This window comes from Lemur catta, chromosome 15, assembly GCF_020740605.2.
Source record: "Lemur catta isolate mLemCat1 chromosome 15, mLemCat1.pri, whole genome shotgun sequence".
NCBI lineage: Eukaryota > Metazoa > Chordata > Mammalia > Primates > Lemuridae > Lemur > Lemur catta.
The window spans coordinates 55605568-55622018 of record NC_059142.1 but is presented as its reverse complement, the minus strand read 5'-3'; the positions used below and the strand labels follow the sequence as shown (position 1 = coordinate 55622018).

Sequence of the window (16451 nt, the reverse complement as noted above, 5' to 3'; positions counted from 1 at the left end):
GTCACACGCCTGCTCCGTCCACCAGCATCAACCCCAGAGAGACCACTGGGGTTCAAGGGGGAAAAGTAAACTGCAGAGAAATTTGCTTAGAGGAGGAAGGGCATAGGGGTCCCAGGAACTCCCGATTCGGGACACCAGGTGAGAAAGGGTGTCCCGCTCTGGTACCAGGCGGGATATTGTCCCCTTCCTGGGACACTGCGTCCCCACCTGCAGAAGGGCTCCCTCTGAACCGCCCGCCGCGGGGCAGGCAGGCGGTCGGTAGCCCCTGGAGACGGAGACAGTGCCCCCCACTCTCATTACCGACACCCGCTCTCTCCGAGGCCACAATCCCGACACACATCCGGTCCCGGAACGCGGCCGCCGCCGACAGGCTCTGCTCTGGGACCTGGTAATGACGCGCCAGGTAGGCCTGGATGTCCTCGAGGGGAGCCTGGGGAGTAACGAGGACCTTGTGCTGGCTGAAGGCCGAGGGCAGGTAGCAGTGCTCCCGGTCACTGTCGCAGACCATCACCAGCTGGTAGTCCTCCCGGTGGCACTGGGTGCACAGGCCCTGGAAGAGCGCCTCGGCCTGGCAGGCCACCTCGTAGCTCAGCTGGTCTGCGAACAGCAGGCTGTAGACCTTGCGCCCGCGGGAGCCCAGGGTGAGGCAGCGGCGCAGGAGCAGCTCCACCTCCTCGAACGTGGTCCCCGGGGTGCAGAGCAGCACCTCGTCATAGGTGGGCAGGGGCTGGTCCGGGGCCTGCATGTAGATGGCCAGGGCAGCCGGCAGCACCTCCGAGTGGCCGCAGACGACGAGGTTGGGCCGGCCGACGTGCAGGCCCCGCGGGAGATGCCGCTCCGGGGCGGGCCCGCCCATCACCGCCAGGTGGGCCAGGCAGCGGCCGAGGGCGTCCAGGTCCAGGCAGTCGGGCAGGAAGGCACTCAAGCAGCCCGTGGACTTTTCCATGATGGCCTTCAGCCTGTCCACCAGGCTGGACTCGGAGAGCACCAGCTGTAACTCCCGGACCACCCGCCGCACGCGGTACCTGGTGGCCTCCTCGTCATGCCCCACAGAGGCCCTGACAATGTCCCTCGGGGTGCAGTGGCCTTTGAGGAAGGACAGCATGGTCAGGGCAGCTTCGCTGGGTGTCTCCTTCTTGAGCTCAGTGCTCAGGTAAACCAGCTGCTCCGCCGTGTAGAAGTTGAGGTGAAAGTACTCCATGCGCTTCTCGGTCACGAACCTCTTCCAGTGGTCCAGGAAGTGCTCCATCTGCCTGCAGATGGCTTCCAGCAGCCCGGTGACGTCCCCACTCCCCGTCAGCTGGTTCACCAGCCCCAGGCCGAAGTCCATGCGGATGGAGACGTCCCTCCTGGGCGAGCAGTAGACCTCGGCGGTCCAGCTCCTGACCAGCATGTTCCCGGCAGAGTAGAGGTCCAGGAAGGCTTGCACGAGCCTCTGCACGCTGCAGAACACCTGGGGACAGGACGAGGGCAGACATGGCGGAGCTGTACTAGAGGGCGACACGCCGGTTAGACCCACACGCAGGCTTGTCGCCGAAGGACTCGGGTTTGTTTCTCTGCACTGGTTCCCCATGTGACCTGGGGCACAGAAGGCCTTCCTTCCTCATCAATGTCACCGGCCTAACAAGAGCGGCCACCCTCTGGGAAGCAGTAGGTCGCAGAGATAAAGGTTATCATTTGCAAAGTACAAATGAACTCTAAAGAAAGAACCCACAATAAAATTGAAACACTGTTACATGAACCAGTCCACCTTTATCAGTATGTTTCTGTTTCGATGAAGGATGCCCGTCTAAATCTTATGTGTTTGGACTCTCGCCGATTTGCAGAGTAAGTGAAGCAATTTAAGTTTCTAAGAACTATCCGCTGGGTGGTTTCTTCAGAATGGTGGACCACCTGCCAGCGCGTGACAGCTCATTCTGGGGACCCTAAGGAGAACCACTGCCCCAAGGGCCTGCCCGCCGTAGACTTCTCTCTGGGGCCACGACCTGGGCCACGTGCACCATGCGACTCGCGAACTCCACTCTGGGTGGGCCTAAGAGCAGAGCCAGTCTTGCCATTCAGACCCCAGCTCAGACCCTCCCACTGTCTCAGGTGCCTCAGCTGTGACAGCGCCCAGCCCAAGCCGTGCGATGACCACTTGGTGCCGCACACGTACACGCGCTCACCTCAGAAAACCTCTCCACCTCCGCATTGCTGTGATCCTTCTTGCCGGACATCAGCATCAGCTTGTTTAAAAGCTCCTTCAGCTCGTCTAGAGAGTAGTCCCGTGTCTTCTCGTGGCCACCGTGACCCTCGGGGAGGATCAGGCGTAGAACCGCGTCTGGGGAAACCTGTGCAAGTCCACACGTTAGAGGTTCTTCTCTGGCGGCGGAAGCCCCTGGGCGTGCGGCAGCCGGGCAAGCACCGCCCAAAGCCGCGCCCAGGGACGGGGTCGCTCACCTTTTGGCCACCTTCAGGTGCCTCGATCACATAGATGCCTTTGCTGTTGATCGCAGTGGCCAGGGACAGGGACGAGAGTTCTACAGACCCGTGACTTTCCTTCACTGTTTTCAGCCACTCCAAGTTCCTGGCAGAATCATGCTGTTGGGACAGAAGGAGAGGTACAGGCCGTGGTCCCAGCGACCCTTCCTCCTCCTCCTCCCACCTCTGCTCCGCAGGGCAGGCTCCGGTCACTCTTCCCCAGGAGCAGTGCCCGTGACTGGGTCAGGTGGCTCCTGTATCCCTCTGCCTGTCCCTCAGGACCCGCCACGCAGGGCTGCTGTTTCTGTATGAGCCTGCGCCCACACGTCCACCAGTGCCCGGTGCCCGTGGCCTGTGACTCTGGATCCGTGGATGAGGGCAAGCGCCATGGCTGGCTCTGCACTCGCGCAGTGACGCCAGCTGTAACAGGGCCGGGGGGCGTAAGGGCCCAGTGTCCTGCTGGGGTCCTGAGTGTGACCAGAGAATCAAGGAGAGACGGCAACGGAGGCCGTTTGGATGTGGCCTCCAGCAGCAGTGGGACGGCCCCACCTGCTCCTGCCTCGGCCACACCCTGCCCCAGCCACCCGCGGAGCCAGCTGTCCTGACGCCCTGGGCCCTGGACCACCAGGGACGCCTGTAAGTCCACTCAGTCCCTGGCACCGGTAGTTTCCTTACACTTAAATGTTCACCTTTTCTGATACAAAATTAATCCACGTCAATTGTGGAAAACACGAAAAATATCCAAAAGTGACTGAATAAAATGACAATTACTACCATTCAGAGAAAAATACAGGTAACATTTTAGCGTATTTTCTTTTCATCTTTTTTCCACGTGTTTTGTGCCAGTTTACTATTGCTTATAAGCAATTTTGTATCCCGCCAACATAACAAGATGGGGAAAGGATTTCCATTTGTGAAGAAAGACCTTTTAACATCAATTTAAACGGCTGCGTACAAACCTACGGCATTTGCATTTCCCCTGACGTTGCCAGAGCAACGCTATGTTCAACACGGTCTGCTCTGGAGCAGGAACAAGACTCACCAGTTTATCGGGCAGGTGCCGGTCGTTGTCCAGAGCCTTCCACAGTTCCTTCACATGCTCCATGAACACGCCGAACCCCGCTGTCAGGTCCAGCTTGTACAGCAGGGGCGCGTAGCCCTGCACGGCGTCGTGGAAACAGGCCACGCGGTCCACGTCTATGTCGTTCTCTCCCGCCGAGATGGAAGCCAGGTCCACAAACACCTTCAGCTCGTTGATGCCTTGGGAAGAGAGGAGAGGAGGTCAGCACAGGACTGCTCCACACGGGCACGCAGCTCTGTCCTGCACAGGACTCTTTAGCGACGCTATAAATGGATGTTTAATGAATTTTTAAGGTTGTGTCCACTTTCTGCTTTCAATAAGAATACAGGTATGTGGTGGTGGCGCCTGTAGTCCCAGCTACTTGGGAGGCTGAGGCAGGAGGATGGCTTGGGGAGGAGTTGGAGGCTGCAGTGAGCTGTGAGTGTGCCGCTGCACTCCAGCCTGGGTGACAGAGTGAGACCCTGTCTCACAACAGCAGACCAAAAAGTCCACCGTTGGAAGCCGTGGAGCTCCTGCTGAGACTGGAGCCAGCGCAGCCTCTGAGCCCCGACCCCGCCACACACCAGCGCCGCCCGCCGGCCCCCTGTCCCACCTTCCTTCTTCCTTCTGAACTCGGGCAAAGGCATCAAAGCTACAGAACTAAAATGCTGCCAAGAAATGCACCACATCGGTGGAGATGTTGGGACAGAATCTCTCGTGGGCAAGAGCTCTCCTTGCTCCACCAAAAGGAAAAGCTGAGGGGCACGAGACTGTGCAGGAAAGGATCCCCAGCTGCGGCCGGCGAGCGTCCACGGAGCAGAGCGTGCAGGGGTGGTTTGCGCCCAGCACGCCAGAAGGGCTGTGCTGATGTGACTCCACCGGCGGCCAGCGAACCGCACGCTGCCCACCTTCCCAAGGAACAGTCGCGCCTTTCCGCCCGCCACGCAGCGCGTGACCAAGGGGAGGTACTTCCCAACGGTCAGGCACACTACACAGAGAACCATCTGGAAACCCTCTCCAGACTCCTGGCTTTTACCTCCCAGCGCCTCCCGCACCCAGCTGATGAACTCCTTTCTCCGGGACAGCGCCTGCAGACACTGGCACCGCGCAGCGCCGATGTCCTCCAGCATCTTCTTGGCCCGGATGAGCTGCGGGCTGATCTGGACCAGTTTCTCGTGGCGGAAGTCATCAAAGTTATCAGTCTGCAAGACAAAGCTCTGCTGTGGACCCGAACTCGTCACCTGCAACCCCAGAGTCTGAGTGGCAACGCCGGCCACCCCAGCAGCAGCCCCCACCCCCAGGTACGTGTTGTTTTTTCTGCTTTATCAATAAAGAAACACAGGTCCAGAGTAGCTACTCAAGGACATGCTGCTGGGATTCAGGTTTAAGTGTATCTGATTCCAAATTTGTGGTAAGTTGCAATCACTGTCACACTGGTCTGTACTATAATACAGGTAACACACACCTCATAAATGCTCACCTAAAAAACAGACAGCAAAAGACTCATTTCTTAACTGTAACAAAAACAACTTATCATTACTGTTTTTAACATTTTTTAACTTTCTTCTTATCATTTTATGTATTTCTTTATTTATTTATTTTTAAGACAGAGTCTTACTCTGTCACCCTGGGTAGAGTGCAGTGGCATCTTCGCAGCTCAATATAGCCTCAAACTCCTGGGCTCAAGTGATCCTCCTGCCTCAGCCTCCGAGTGAGTAGAGGGGACTACAGGCATGCGCCACCACACATGACTAATTTTTCTATTTTTAGTAGAAACAGGGGTCTCACTCTTGCTAAGGCTGGTCTCAAACTCCTGACCTCAAGTGATCCTCCCTCCTGACCTCCCACAGTGCTGGGATTACAGGTGTGAGCCACCGCACCTGGGCCATTTACGGCTTCTCGATAGAACTAGAGGATACGACTGGACAGCCAACAAAGTATTTTCCTTTTTTGCTTCTGTAACCTAAAGAGCCCCAGTTATTACTCTTTATAAATATCTGATTACTAAAAGCATCGTTGCTCCTTCCTGAATCTTTGATCCTCACACTGACCCAAGAAAACTCTCATGGCGAAGGAGCAGTCACACTGTTTATAAATAAAGGGAAAAGTGAAGCCCTTGGTATATTCAGGCCTCAAGTACAGTACAAATGAGAACCTTCAAGGAAGCTGCTAAATCACCCCGTACGGCTTTCACAGCCAGAAAGCTCAAGGGGCCCAAGGAGTTTGAGGCAGGACATACCCCCGCACGCCTCCGGAGTCCCCAGCAAGTAACTTACGAACTGCAGTAACGTGCAGAGAACACTGAAGTCGCCGGTCAGTCCCAGATCCTCTTTGACCTGCAAGATGACCTTGGCCGCGCGGACCGCCTGGTGCAGGCTGTGGTACTCCCTGATCTGCCCGACCCGCTCCCGGACCCAGTCCCTCGGGTCCTGGCTGTCCACAGCACACATGGCGTGGAGCTCTGCGGTCAGCTCACCGTACTTATTCACAAAGTCCTTGAAGATGACATCGATCTCTGCAAAGGTGACCTCTCCTGACTTCAGATCCTCATAAAGCGCAAGGAACTTTTTGTAACAAGGACGATACAGATCATTATACGCCTCGACGAGCTGCAGTATTTGCCTTCCTGATTCTTCCTCAGGCTCACTCAGACGCTCTGCGGCTTCCTTCCACAGGATCTGGAAGATGTGGCTGTCCCTTAGCAAGTCTACCTTTTCAGCCACTTCTCGGATCTGGGGGCTCAAGTTGTAGTGTGTTGTCTTCGGCTGGTACGAGGAGGCGGGCAGTCTCACCGTCACGGCTTCGTTCAATCGTTTACTGCTAAGGTCCTCGGAGTGTCTTCTTGCCACCTTTCCAAAGTCCACTTTAGAAACAATAAGAACATGTCAGAAGTCAGATAACGACAGCGTTTCATTCTACTTTCCCAGTGTTACTGTCCCCGCTTCTCTAAGGAAACTCACACAAACACAGCTGCTCAGTAGGAACGCACAGGCCTGCCCTGCCATGGCTGAGTCGTCAGTCTCCACGGTAAAGACAGCATCATGACCCAGGTAAAGACGACACTTGGAAAACACGCATCTACTTCACTCTCTCCCAAATCCCATTCCAACGACAGAACAGAAATTGCTTTTAAAAAGTCATAAACCAACAAGCGTGGAAGGAGGAGCAAAAAAGGAGAAAACAGCAACAAAATTTTGCAAGTTGAAAACCAGCTGAACCAGCAGTAAATGACATATTAGGCCTGAGAACACAGAATCCTAAGGCCACAGTGGGGAACGCTGAGGTCCAGCCGGTTTCTATCTCAGGATTCCCTAAAAGCACAGACACTGGTTGTGCAGGTCATTGGAAACCGGGAGGTGCTGATGACACAAGGTGGCCGGGTTCAAAGTCTGGTGAAGACGTGGTGCAGGACAGCAGCTCTCACGCCCACCTGGTGACACTGCAGGTGGGTCACCCCTCCCGCACCCCGGCAGGCGGTAGGTGGGTTATTTTCTAGACAGGATAATGCAGAGCGTTCTCGATTGGAAGTCACAGAAACATGGTGAAAAAGGGCATTTCCAGACACACACCTTTCTCAGGAAGCAACCAGAGGACACGCACCGCAGTCCCGGAGGAGGGAGGGGGAGGGCGACAGGGGAGAGTGACAGGGGTGGGCAAAGGGGAGAGAGGAGGGCGGGGGCCCCGCTGAACACAGGGCTGCGGGAATATGGCACGCAGGTGCCCAGGCCTCGCCAGCCCTCTTCTCCCTCCTGGTTCCCAGAAACCTGGCACCGGCAGCAGACTGGAAATCTGACCGGCCCAAGAGAGAGGCCTCAGGCACACACCAGCTACAGGGCCCAGCCTCGGGCCCCCAGGGCGGCACGAAGTCCAGAAGGCCAGCTCAGGCCCGCAGGGTCCAAGCCATGTGTCGGGGCTCTCTAGTCATAAAAACAGACAAACAATTCCAGACACAGGAGGAAAGTCAAAACAAACTGACAGGTGAAAGCCGCCCGGAGGAAACAGGAAACTATGCAAGGGAAAGAAAAAGAAAACCTCTAAAGCAAAACGTCAGTAATCTCAGCTAGGTAAGTTGTTACAACCACGAACAAGAGCAGGATAATGTTTAAAAAGGATTATTCGGAGAAAAAAAACCAATTCCTTTAAATTAAATATATACATGAGGGCTGAAATAAGAAATTCAATGGACAGTTTGGAAGACCAAGTTCTAAGGAAATCTCTCAGAAAGCAGAGCAAAAAGCAGAGACAGGAAATAGAGAAAAATGATGAAAGTTAGACGACCGTTCCAGGAGGTCTGAGATCCACTATGAATCTCAGCATGAGAAAAAAATAAATAATTGAAGAGAATTTCCCAGAACTCAAGGACTTAGATTTCTACATTAGAAACACCTACCTACTAATGCCCAATGCAGTAGATGAAAAATAGATCCATGCCAAGACACATTACGAAATTTTGGAATATTAGGGACGGAAAGATCTCAAGAGCTCCCAGAGAGAGGAAGATATTTCACACACAAAGGATCGGAAGTCAGTATCACATCAGACTTCTCAACAGCAACACTGCAGAGACAAAACAGACCGACACGCCCAAATTTCCGAAGGAAGATGATTTCCAGTCTGTAGTTCTATGCACAGGCGATTGGCCTAGGAGGAGGGCAGGTATCCTCAGGCACGCAGGGATGCAGGAAGGTGACAGAGGACATGTTCTACCGAGACACAGGCGGCAGAGAGCAAGCAAAGGAGACAGGAACGAGACTCTAACCCCGGAGAGAGGCAGGGGCGATGACTTCAGGACAGCACCTCCAGCCCAGTTCTGGCACATTCCTTCTCAAAGACCAAACTGATTGTCTTCAGAGGAGATTCAGACAGTTGGTAGAGTTTGGGATTGAATTAGAAATAAATACAATGAACACAAAGCAAACGACAAGAACTGTAATTCTATGGAAAACAGTTTGTGCAAGAAGTGTATTAACAGAAAGATCATTTCGGTCTATTTCACGGCTCCCTTGTGAACAGAGCATTTACACAGTCAGGATGATTTACACACTAAATTTTGATCCATCTCAAATCACGACACAGCGGGGAGCGGTGGCAGAGGGAAGGGTTACGTGCACAGGCGCAGACCAGACACGCGGAGATCTAAGCCCTCATCGTCCACACGGGGACCTCGGTAAGATGCTGACACCGGAAAAATCCAGGAAACACCATGTATGTTATTGAGAGCCGTGCAGGTAAGTACCAGAAAGATTGCTCCAAAAGAGGTGAAACTGACGCCCTCTGGCAAACGCACGTGTAACTTTGTTAAAAATGTTTGTAGGAAGCCTTCCCTCCAAAATAAAGCTCCGCTATGGTGACTCGTTTGTATTGTATTCTCCTCTAACCCTCTGCCCTTGGAGACCACTCAGTGTGGTTTGCTTCGATTCTTAAGAATACACCACCTTGGACCAGGTGTTTCACACTCTCGCACAACTTCAGCAGACCGTCAACGTATCTTTTCTCTTTCTTTAGAAAAAGTACTTCCTCCTTTCTCCAATCCAGTACTTTCTTCATATCAGCCACCTTCTCCTGGGGTGAAAGACTTTTTTCCCCTGGAAAACAACAACAAAGTAACCCAACACACCGGATCTACACGGTTTCCAGGCGGCCATTTCTGCTGCCTCCTTTGCTGGTGCTCACGTCCGCGTGCAGCCGTGGGCGTGCCAAGCGGCGCTTAGCAGTTTTCCATTATTTTATCCCCTCCCCATGATTTCCCGGAGAATTACAAACCAACCCCTATCAACCTACTGCAAGAGCTACGGGTTACACGCCAGGCGCGGTGGCTCACGCCTGTAATCCCAGCACACTGGGAGGCCGAGGCGGGTGGATCATTTGAGCTCAGGAGTTTGAGACCAGCCTGAGCAAGAGTGAGACCCCCTCTCTACTAAAAATAGAAAGAAATGATCTGGCCAACTAAAAATACATATAGAAAAAATTAGCCGGGCATGGTGGTGCATGCCTGTAGTCCCAGCTACACAGGAGGCTGAGGCAGGAGGACCGCTTGAGCCCAGGAGTTTGAGGTTGCTGTGAGCTAGGCTGACGCCACGGCACTCTAGCCTGGGCAACAAAGTGAGACTCTGTCTCAAAAAAAAAAAAAAAAAGAGCTACGGGTTATAAAGGCTGAAAAGGCCCCCTCTTTACAAAAATGCACACCCAGACACAAACATTTCCTTTCCTGTCGTTCCTCAGTAGCCTGAAGTGCATTCCTCAACTTGGTACTTACTGAGTTGCCAGATGTCAAGAAACTGATTCTCGTGCTTCATAATCAGCTCTAGCTGCCCGACGAAAACCGTGCCATTGAGGAGATCACCAGCAACTTCTGTGATCACAGAGTCAGCAAAGCCCATCAACTTCTTGCCATCCTCTGTAATGTTTGCTAATATTTTCTGATCAGTTCCTGATCGGATGAAGAACATAGTCAGAACAGCGGCTTCCCGCCTCCCACCCCGTTGTTGTTAAGGAGGGAATTCCCAATAACCTCTTGCTGCTTTGCCCCAGCGTCTACACAACACAAGCAAGAGTGCGCTTGTCACTTCCCTGGACTCTGCTTCCACTGTGAGGGTCAGGTCCTACCCGAACTCATCTCCCGAACGACCTCCTTGTTCACAAAGATGATTCCCCCGATGGGAATCAGCCAGAAGAACCATCTTTCTTAGGTTTTTAAAACCTGTGCCCCCTTCAGGATACTGAATATATTTCTTAGACTGCCCATAATCTTTAATATCCCCTCATTCTGAGCACACCTGTAGCAGCAGAGGAAACTGCACCAGGGATGTGGTCATACCCAGCAAAGACCAACAAGCTGGTTTTAAGGGGACATTTTCATAGCATATAGAAAGAGAGAAACATCAATGTGACAACTTAACATTCTGCACATCTTAGCTGTCTTGCAATGTGAATATGTGGATCAATTTAGAGGGCAGACTTTTTAAACATGCTTAGTTTAAACACCAGAATATTTCTTTCCCAGTGATTAGAGTCATATTAGAGTCATATAGTATCAGGAGAAGATTAAGCTTATCTCTACTGTTAAAAACAAATGCAGCAGCTTTATTCTGAATTGCAAAAACCTGAAAGCAACCAAGATGTCCTTTAGTAGGTGAGTGGATAAGCAAACTGTGGTCCATCCAGACAATGGGACATTATTCAGTGACAAAAAGAAATGACCAGGCGAGTGCAGTGGCTCATGCCTGTAATCCCATCGCTTCTGGAGGCTGAGGCAGGAGGATCACTTGAGGCAAAGAGTTCTAGACCAGCCTGGGCAATATAGCAAGACCCTATCTCTACAAAATAAAATTTTAAAAAATTAGCCAGGCATTGTGGCTTGTACTTATAGTCCCAGCTACTTGGGAGGCTGAGGAAGGAGGACTGCTTGAGCCCAGGAGTTCAAGGTTACAATGAGCTATGCTCTCACCATTGCACTCCAGCCTGGGCAACAGAGTGAGACCCTGTCTCTAAAGGAAAGAAAAAAAAAAAAATGACCTACCAAGCCATGAAAAGACATGGAGGAAACTTAAATCCACATGGCTTAGTGGAAGAAGCCAATCCAAAAGGCTACATACTACACAGTTCCAACTACAGGACATTCCGGAAAAGACTAAAGGGGAGGGAGCAAAGGTGGCAGAGGACCAGGGATTGGTAGGGCAGTGACACTACTCTGTGTGATGCTGTCATGGTGGACACATGTCATGATACATTTGTCCAAACCCACAGAACGCACAACACCAAGAGTGAACATGAATGTAAGCTATGGACTCAAAGTGAATGATAATGTATCAATACTGGATCATCATTTGTAAACAATGGACCACACTGACACAGCCTGCTAATAACGGGCACCGCATGTGCGACGGGGGAGATGTCTGAGGGCGCGGCACCTTCTGTTCTATTTCTCTGCACACCTACAACTGTTCTAAAAAATCTACTAATTTAAAAAACACAAATATAATCTTTTCAAGTGAGTGGATTTTACTAATGTGTACTGCTCTCCCACATCAATGATCTAATAAATATTGTATCCCCACAACTACCCTGACGTGTAAGGTGCTTAGGTTTTTTTTTTGGCTGCCCCAGTTATCTGATGAAACTGGGACTCACAATCATCTAACCAGGGAGTTTTAGTTCCAAACCCAGTGCTTTCCCACCAACAGATCTGAATCTAATGTCTTACTCATAAACTTGATTATAACATTTTTAGGCCAGGGTCTCTCTCCTCCTTTTGGATCACAAAATACTTGGGGCACAGGGGCAGGGGGAGAGAATCAGACAGCGCAGCACGTCACTGTTGGTTAAGGTCATCAGTACCAGGCTGGATGCTCTTCACTGATCTCCGCGTAACAGAGAAGGGTTTGAGAGCAAGACACACTTGGGTTTGGATGTCATAATATTAATAGTTGTTAATGTTTACAATCTTTGAGACCTTGGGTAACTCCCATTGCATTCTCCACTTCTGTTTCCTCCTCTAAAAATTGGGGGCCTTAAAAAGGCAGTTTCGAAAGTACTATTTCAAGGACACTGTGCCAGCACAGTCGCTGGTGTGCGGTAGGCATTCAGCGAGTGGTGGCTTTTAGTACGAGTTACTGTTTACAGCACAAGACACGCAGCCTTCCTGGATCTCTCCGTCCAGTCTGCTTCCTTTATAAACATCAGCGCATCCCCGCTGAGAATCAGCTCAAATATTCCCCCCTGTGGCTCCCCAAGGCCAGAAGGACACCAGCCACACTGAGCCGATGTTCCCAGCTCCCCCACCTTCTCCCACCAAAACGTACCACACAATTTGAAAAGATGCTTGACATCCGGCCACGTGAGCAGGTGCTTAAAAACTTCATCCAAGTCATCCACGGCCTTCCCTCTGCTCCGAGGCCAGGACTTGGTGATCACGGCAGACACGAGGGTGCCGAACTTCTGCAAATCGTGATAAGAGACTCCCTCGAGGATACTGGTCTGCGACTATAAGAAAATTAATACAACAGTGAAATTTAGAAGTTCTTTATTGGTTTGTTTTTAGACGACAGAAGTAAATTATCCTCCAACGGCATTTCAGAAATGTATCGTAATCAGTGTTACAAGGCCTCAAAAAAAGCAAAGCAGTGAGATACTTATTAACGTCTCTCTTAGACCATCTTCACGCTCCTGCGTGCCGTCTCCTCGAGCTCAGCACACACAAGCACATGCCAGTACAACCCACAAACCACATTCCTTCCTTCTGGCTCGCATTTTCAACATTTCTGGCCAGTTTCTACATTTTTCCGGGACTTTCATGTCATGAAAAATACCAAAAATGAATAAACCTTTAATACGTCATATATTTTAGGATGGCTCCCTTCAGGCAGTGGGGCAGAATCTCTCCCCACTTTGCAGGAAAAAACTAAGTAAATTGATAGAACCTTTTCAACTTCACACTTTTGCCTTCCGGAAACGTTTGGCAGCCTTTGGAGCCTTTTACTGCACATTCGCTAAGCAGGTGTTAACAGACAATAAAACAAACCAGTAGCCACGATAACAACAGGGACATTTGAGGAGTGGCCTGCAAGACTGTTTGACTAAATGTCACATGTGAGTGGCTGGGACTGCACACGGCACGCAACAGCCATCCCAGCAGCAGAAGCTGAGTGGCATTTCAGGGAGCCACTGGGTCTAGGCACCATTTCCCCAGGCGAGGGAAGGGGCGGGGATGTCCCATTCTCTGAGTCTGACCGACGGCAGAACACCGCTGTCCCAGTCCGGTTCCCAAGTAGGAGACAGTGGTCACCTGGCAGGCTGAGCTCACGGCTTCAATGACACACTTCTCAAAGCTCTTGGCCACACTGTCCTCTAAGCCCGCGGTGTCCCAGCGCGAGTTGCAGTAGGCTCGGATCTGCAGGAGAGGCGTCTCCTGCGAAAACGGAAGGCGGGTTGGAGCTTTTGCAGGCTGCGCTCTCACACGCCACGGGGGGACGCGCCCCGGGTGTTTTTACCTGCCCAGCACTTTACCAGCTTCCCGTGAGTTTAACCCCCTACCCCACAGCAAGCATGTCCTCCCCACCTCCCACCACTGGACCAGCAGGGCTAAAATTAAAGGTAGAGAGTCTCTTTTCCAACTCCACAGAAAAAGAACCAGGCACAGCAGCTTACAAAAACAGGTAAATTGTGAGAAATAAGTCATTTTTCCTCAAAAAGATCCACTGAACAGTTTCATGTAAAACTCATTTTCCTAGGGTCACAGTCCCTAATTCAAAATGAAGGGCATCTCCGTGTTTTGTCCACTTGTCCCCGTGTTGGGAGGCTCCTGACAGCCACAGGCCACTGGAGCCGCTGCCTGTGGGTGGGCTGGACCCCGAATGTGCCTGGAGGCCCCACGACGGCAAGATCCTGTGCCCTCCTTATTCTCTGCGGTTATCACAACAGAGCTTTGCAACATCCTTCTGGGACCAGAAACAGAAACGCGGAGCTGTGATCCAGCCCGCACCCTGCGCACGGAGAGGCTGCCCGCTCAGACGCACGCTCGTGTCGCTGGTTGTTGCCAGTGGTCTGGTGGCATCCACCTTGCCTTCCCTCCCCGAAAAGAATGTCCCCCAACTTTTGGTACCTGCTTGAGCCGCCCTTCCAAGTCTCCCAGCAACGACTCCTTCCAGCCGTGCTCCACGGGGAAGTTTATCTCCACCAGCCGCCGCCAGACCTGCAAAACCCAGACACAAGTCACAGCCACTGTGACAACGGAATGCCACAGTGTGAGCCTATGACAAGAGAAAGACCATCGCGATGCTACAGAGAGCACAGGGCTATGGGTCACCTGGGCCCACCTCTGCCACCAGCCAGCTGTGCTAGAGGCAAGTCCCGCGGCTCAGCTCGGCCTTCTAGAGCCAGGGTCCTGATGCACCCGCGCCCGTCCCCGCCCGTCCCCGCCCGTCCTGCTGCGTAACTGCTTTTTATTCTGGAAGTATTTGCTTCCAACATTTTATTTTGAAAAATTTCAAACTTACAAAGAGGTTGCGAGAATAGCACGATGACACCCATATCAGCTACAGCCCCAGGTTGTGAGTTTAGCACAGCTGCCCTCGCCCTGTTCTCTCTTCAGTCCTTCCCCACAAAGGAGCGTTTCCGCTGCCGAACCACCTGGCGGACGGCTGCAGACTTCACGACACTCCACCCCGCCCTTCTGCTCCACAGTGGTGGGACAAGAGTCCCGTTCAGGACGGTCAGCATGGAGAGGACACTCTAAGAGGTGTCCCCACCCACGTTCCTCCAGGGGTCCTGCCCGTCTGCACCTGCAGGCACTTGCTGCTCTTCCTTACCGCCTCTCTTTTCTACAACAGTCCCCGGCCTTTTTTCTTTTATGATGTTGACAGTTTTGAAAAGTTCAGACCAGTTGTTTCGTAGACTGTCTGTTGACCTGATTTGTCCCATTATTTTCCCATGATTTGATTCAGATTAAGATATTTTTGGCAGGAACACTGTGAGGCTGAAGCATATGAAAATGCACTTTTCGTAGGTCAAGCCTGGTCACCTGCCTGCACTTTCCCAGGGCTGCCGCGCCTGATGCCCGGGTGCTGGTGGCAGCAGCCTTGCATTGAGAGGCCCCCGAGACCCGTCTGGGCTGTCGGCACCACTCCCCACGGGGAGAAAGAACCCGGCTCTCAGCAACATCAGGGCACCGCATCTCCCCAAACCTCAGTTTCCTCCTTTATAAAACCGGGATAACAACAGCTTCGACCTCAGAGTAGATGTTTAGTAACAATTACATTTTAATTTTTGTTTTTTTTGTTTGTTTGTTTTGAGACAGAGTCTCGCTCTGTTGCCCGGCTAGTGTGAGTGCCGTGGCGTCAGCCTAGCTCACAGCAACCTCAGACTCCCGGGCTTAAGCGATCCTACTGCCTCAGCCTCCCCAGTAGCTGGGACTACAGGCATGCGCTACCATGCCCAGCTAATTTTTTCTATATATATTTTAGTTGGCCAGCTAATTTCTTTCTATTTTTAGTAGAGACGGGGTCTCGCTCTTGCTCAGGCTGGTCTCGAACTCCTGACCTTGAGTGATCCACCTGTCTCGGCCTCCCAGAGTGCTAGGATTACAGGCGTGAGCCACCACGCCCGGCCACATTTTAATTTTTATCACCATTATTACCGCATTTAACTTAGAATCATTCTGTCATGTCAGTGGGTCAACAGCTGTCCCTAACTTACACCTAATGCTTGGGGGATTATACCATTTAGAATCTTGAAATGATATTTTATAAATCAATTTTGCTTTGGCGAGATTTAAGTCTGTAAGTCTGAACACAGCGATCAGAGAAGGATTTTCTTATTCTTTAAAAGTCACACGTTGCTCTGCGTGGCGTTCACTCCTGCAGTCCCAGCTACCTGGGAGGCTGAGGCAGGAGGATCACGTGAGCCCCCGGGTTCAAGGCTGCAGTGAGCTACGATCGCACCACCACACTCCAGCCCAGGGGACAGAGCAAGACCTCATCTAAAAAAAAAGTCCCGAGTTGAAATCTGCAACTTTCTATCTTGATAGCAAATAGGCAGTGGCTGGAGGCCCGGGTCTTGTTAGGAGACAGAAAAGTCTGGAAGTTCACTGGGGGCCACGGATGCGAGCCACTGCCCCAGGCAGGCGCTGCAAGGAGACAGCGCTGACTGCCCTACGGCACAGGCCAGCGTGGAGCCACCTCCCACAAGAGCCTCTCGTCACGGACGGTGACTGACGCTGGCACCAGGAGCACAGCGTAACCGCCACCAACCATGAGCCTTCTGTTTGCCCGTGTTTCTCTTGCAGACACTTTTCCCAATGGCAGTCGCGTCTCTGGTTTTCGAGGGAACAGGAAGGGAAATGGGCCTCGCTTCAGAAACAGGGTGTGTAGCCAACTGCAGGGCCGCACCTGGTGCAAACGCCAGAGGTGCTCACGCTTCACGCCCCTAAATCTCC

At 52.2% G+C, this 16451-nt stretch overlaps 1 protein-coding gene across 3 annotated transcripts in view; it reads right to left on the bottom strand.

Moving 5' to 3' along the window:
• RNF213 (ring finger protein 213) overlaps window positions 1-16451 on the bottom strand; it is a 90845-nt gene that overhangs the window by 46381 nt on the left and 28013 nt on the right. For 2 of the 3 annotated variants that reach the window (XM_045569629.1, XM_045569630.1), the window contains exons 15-25: window positions 14121-14210; window positions 13305-13427; window positions 12322-12502; window positions 9777-9950; window positions 8956-9105; window positions 5797-6383; window positions 4557-4722; window positions 3503-3720; window positions 2440-2580; window positions 2166-2330; window positions 301-1453 (exon numbers count right to left, since the gene is read on the bottom strand). In XM_045569629.1, the coding sequence (XP_045425585.1) occupies window positions 301-1453; window positions 2166-2330; window positions 2440-2580; window positions 3503-3720; window positions 4557-4722; window positions 5797-6383; window positions 8956-9105; window positions 9777-9950; window positions 12322-12502; window positions 13305-13427; window positions 14121-14210 (3148 nt within the window). The remainder of the gene's footprint in view (window positions 1-300; window positions 1454-2165; window positions 2331-2439; window positions 2581-3502; window positions 3721-4556; window positions 4723-5796; window positions 6384-8955; window positions 9106-9776; window positions 9951-12321; window positions 12503-13304; window positions 13428-14120; window positions 14211-16451) is intronic. The other variant, XM_045569631.1, reaches the window with a different exon arrangement.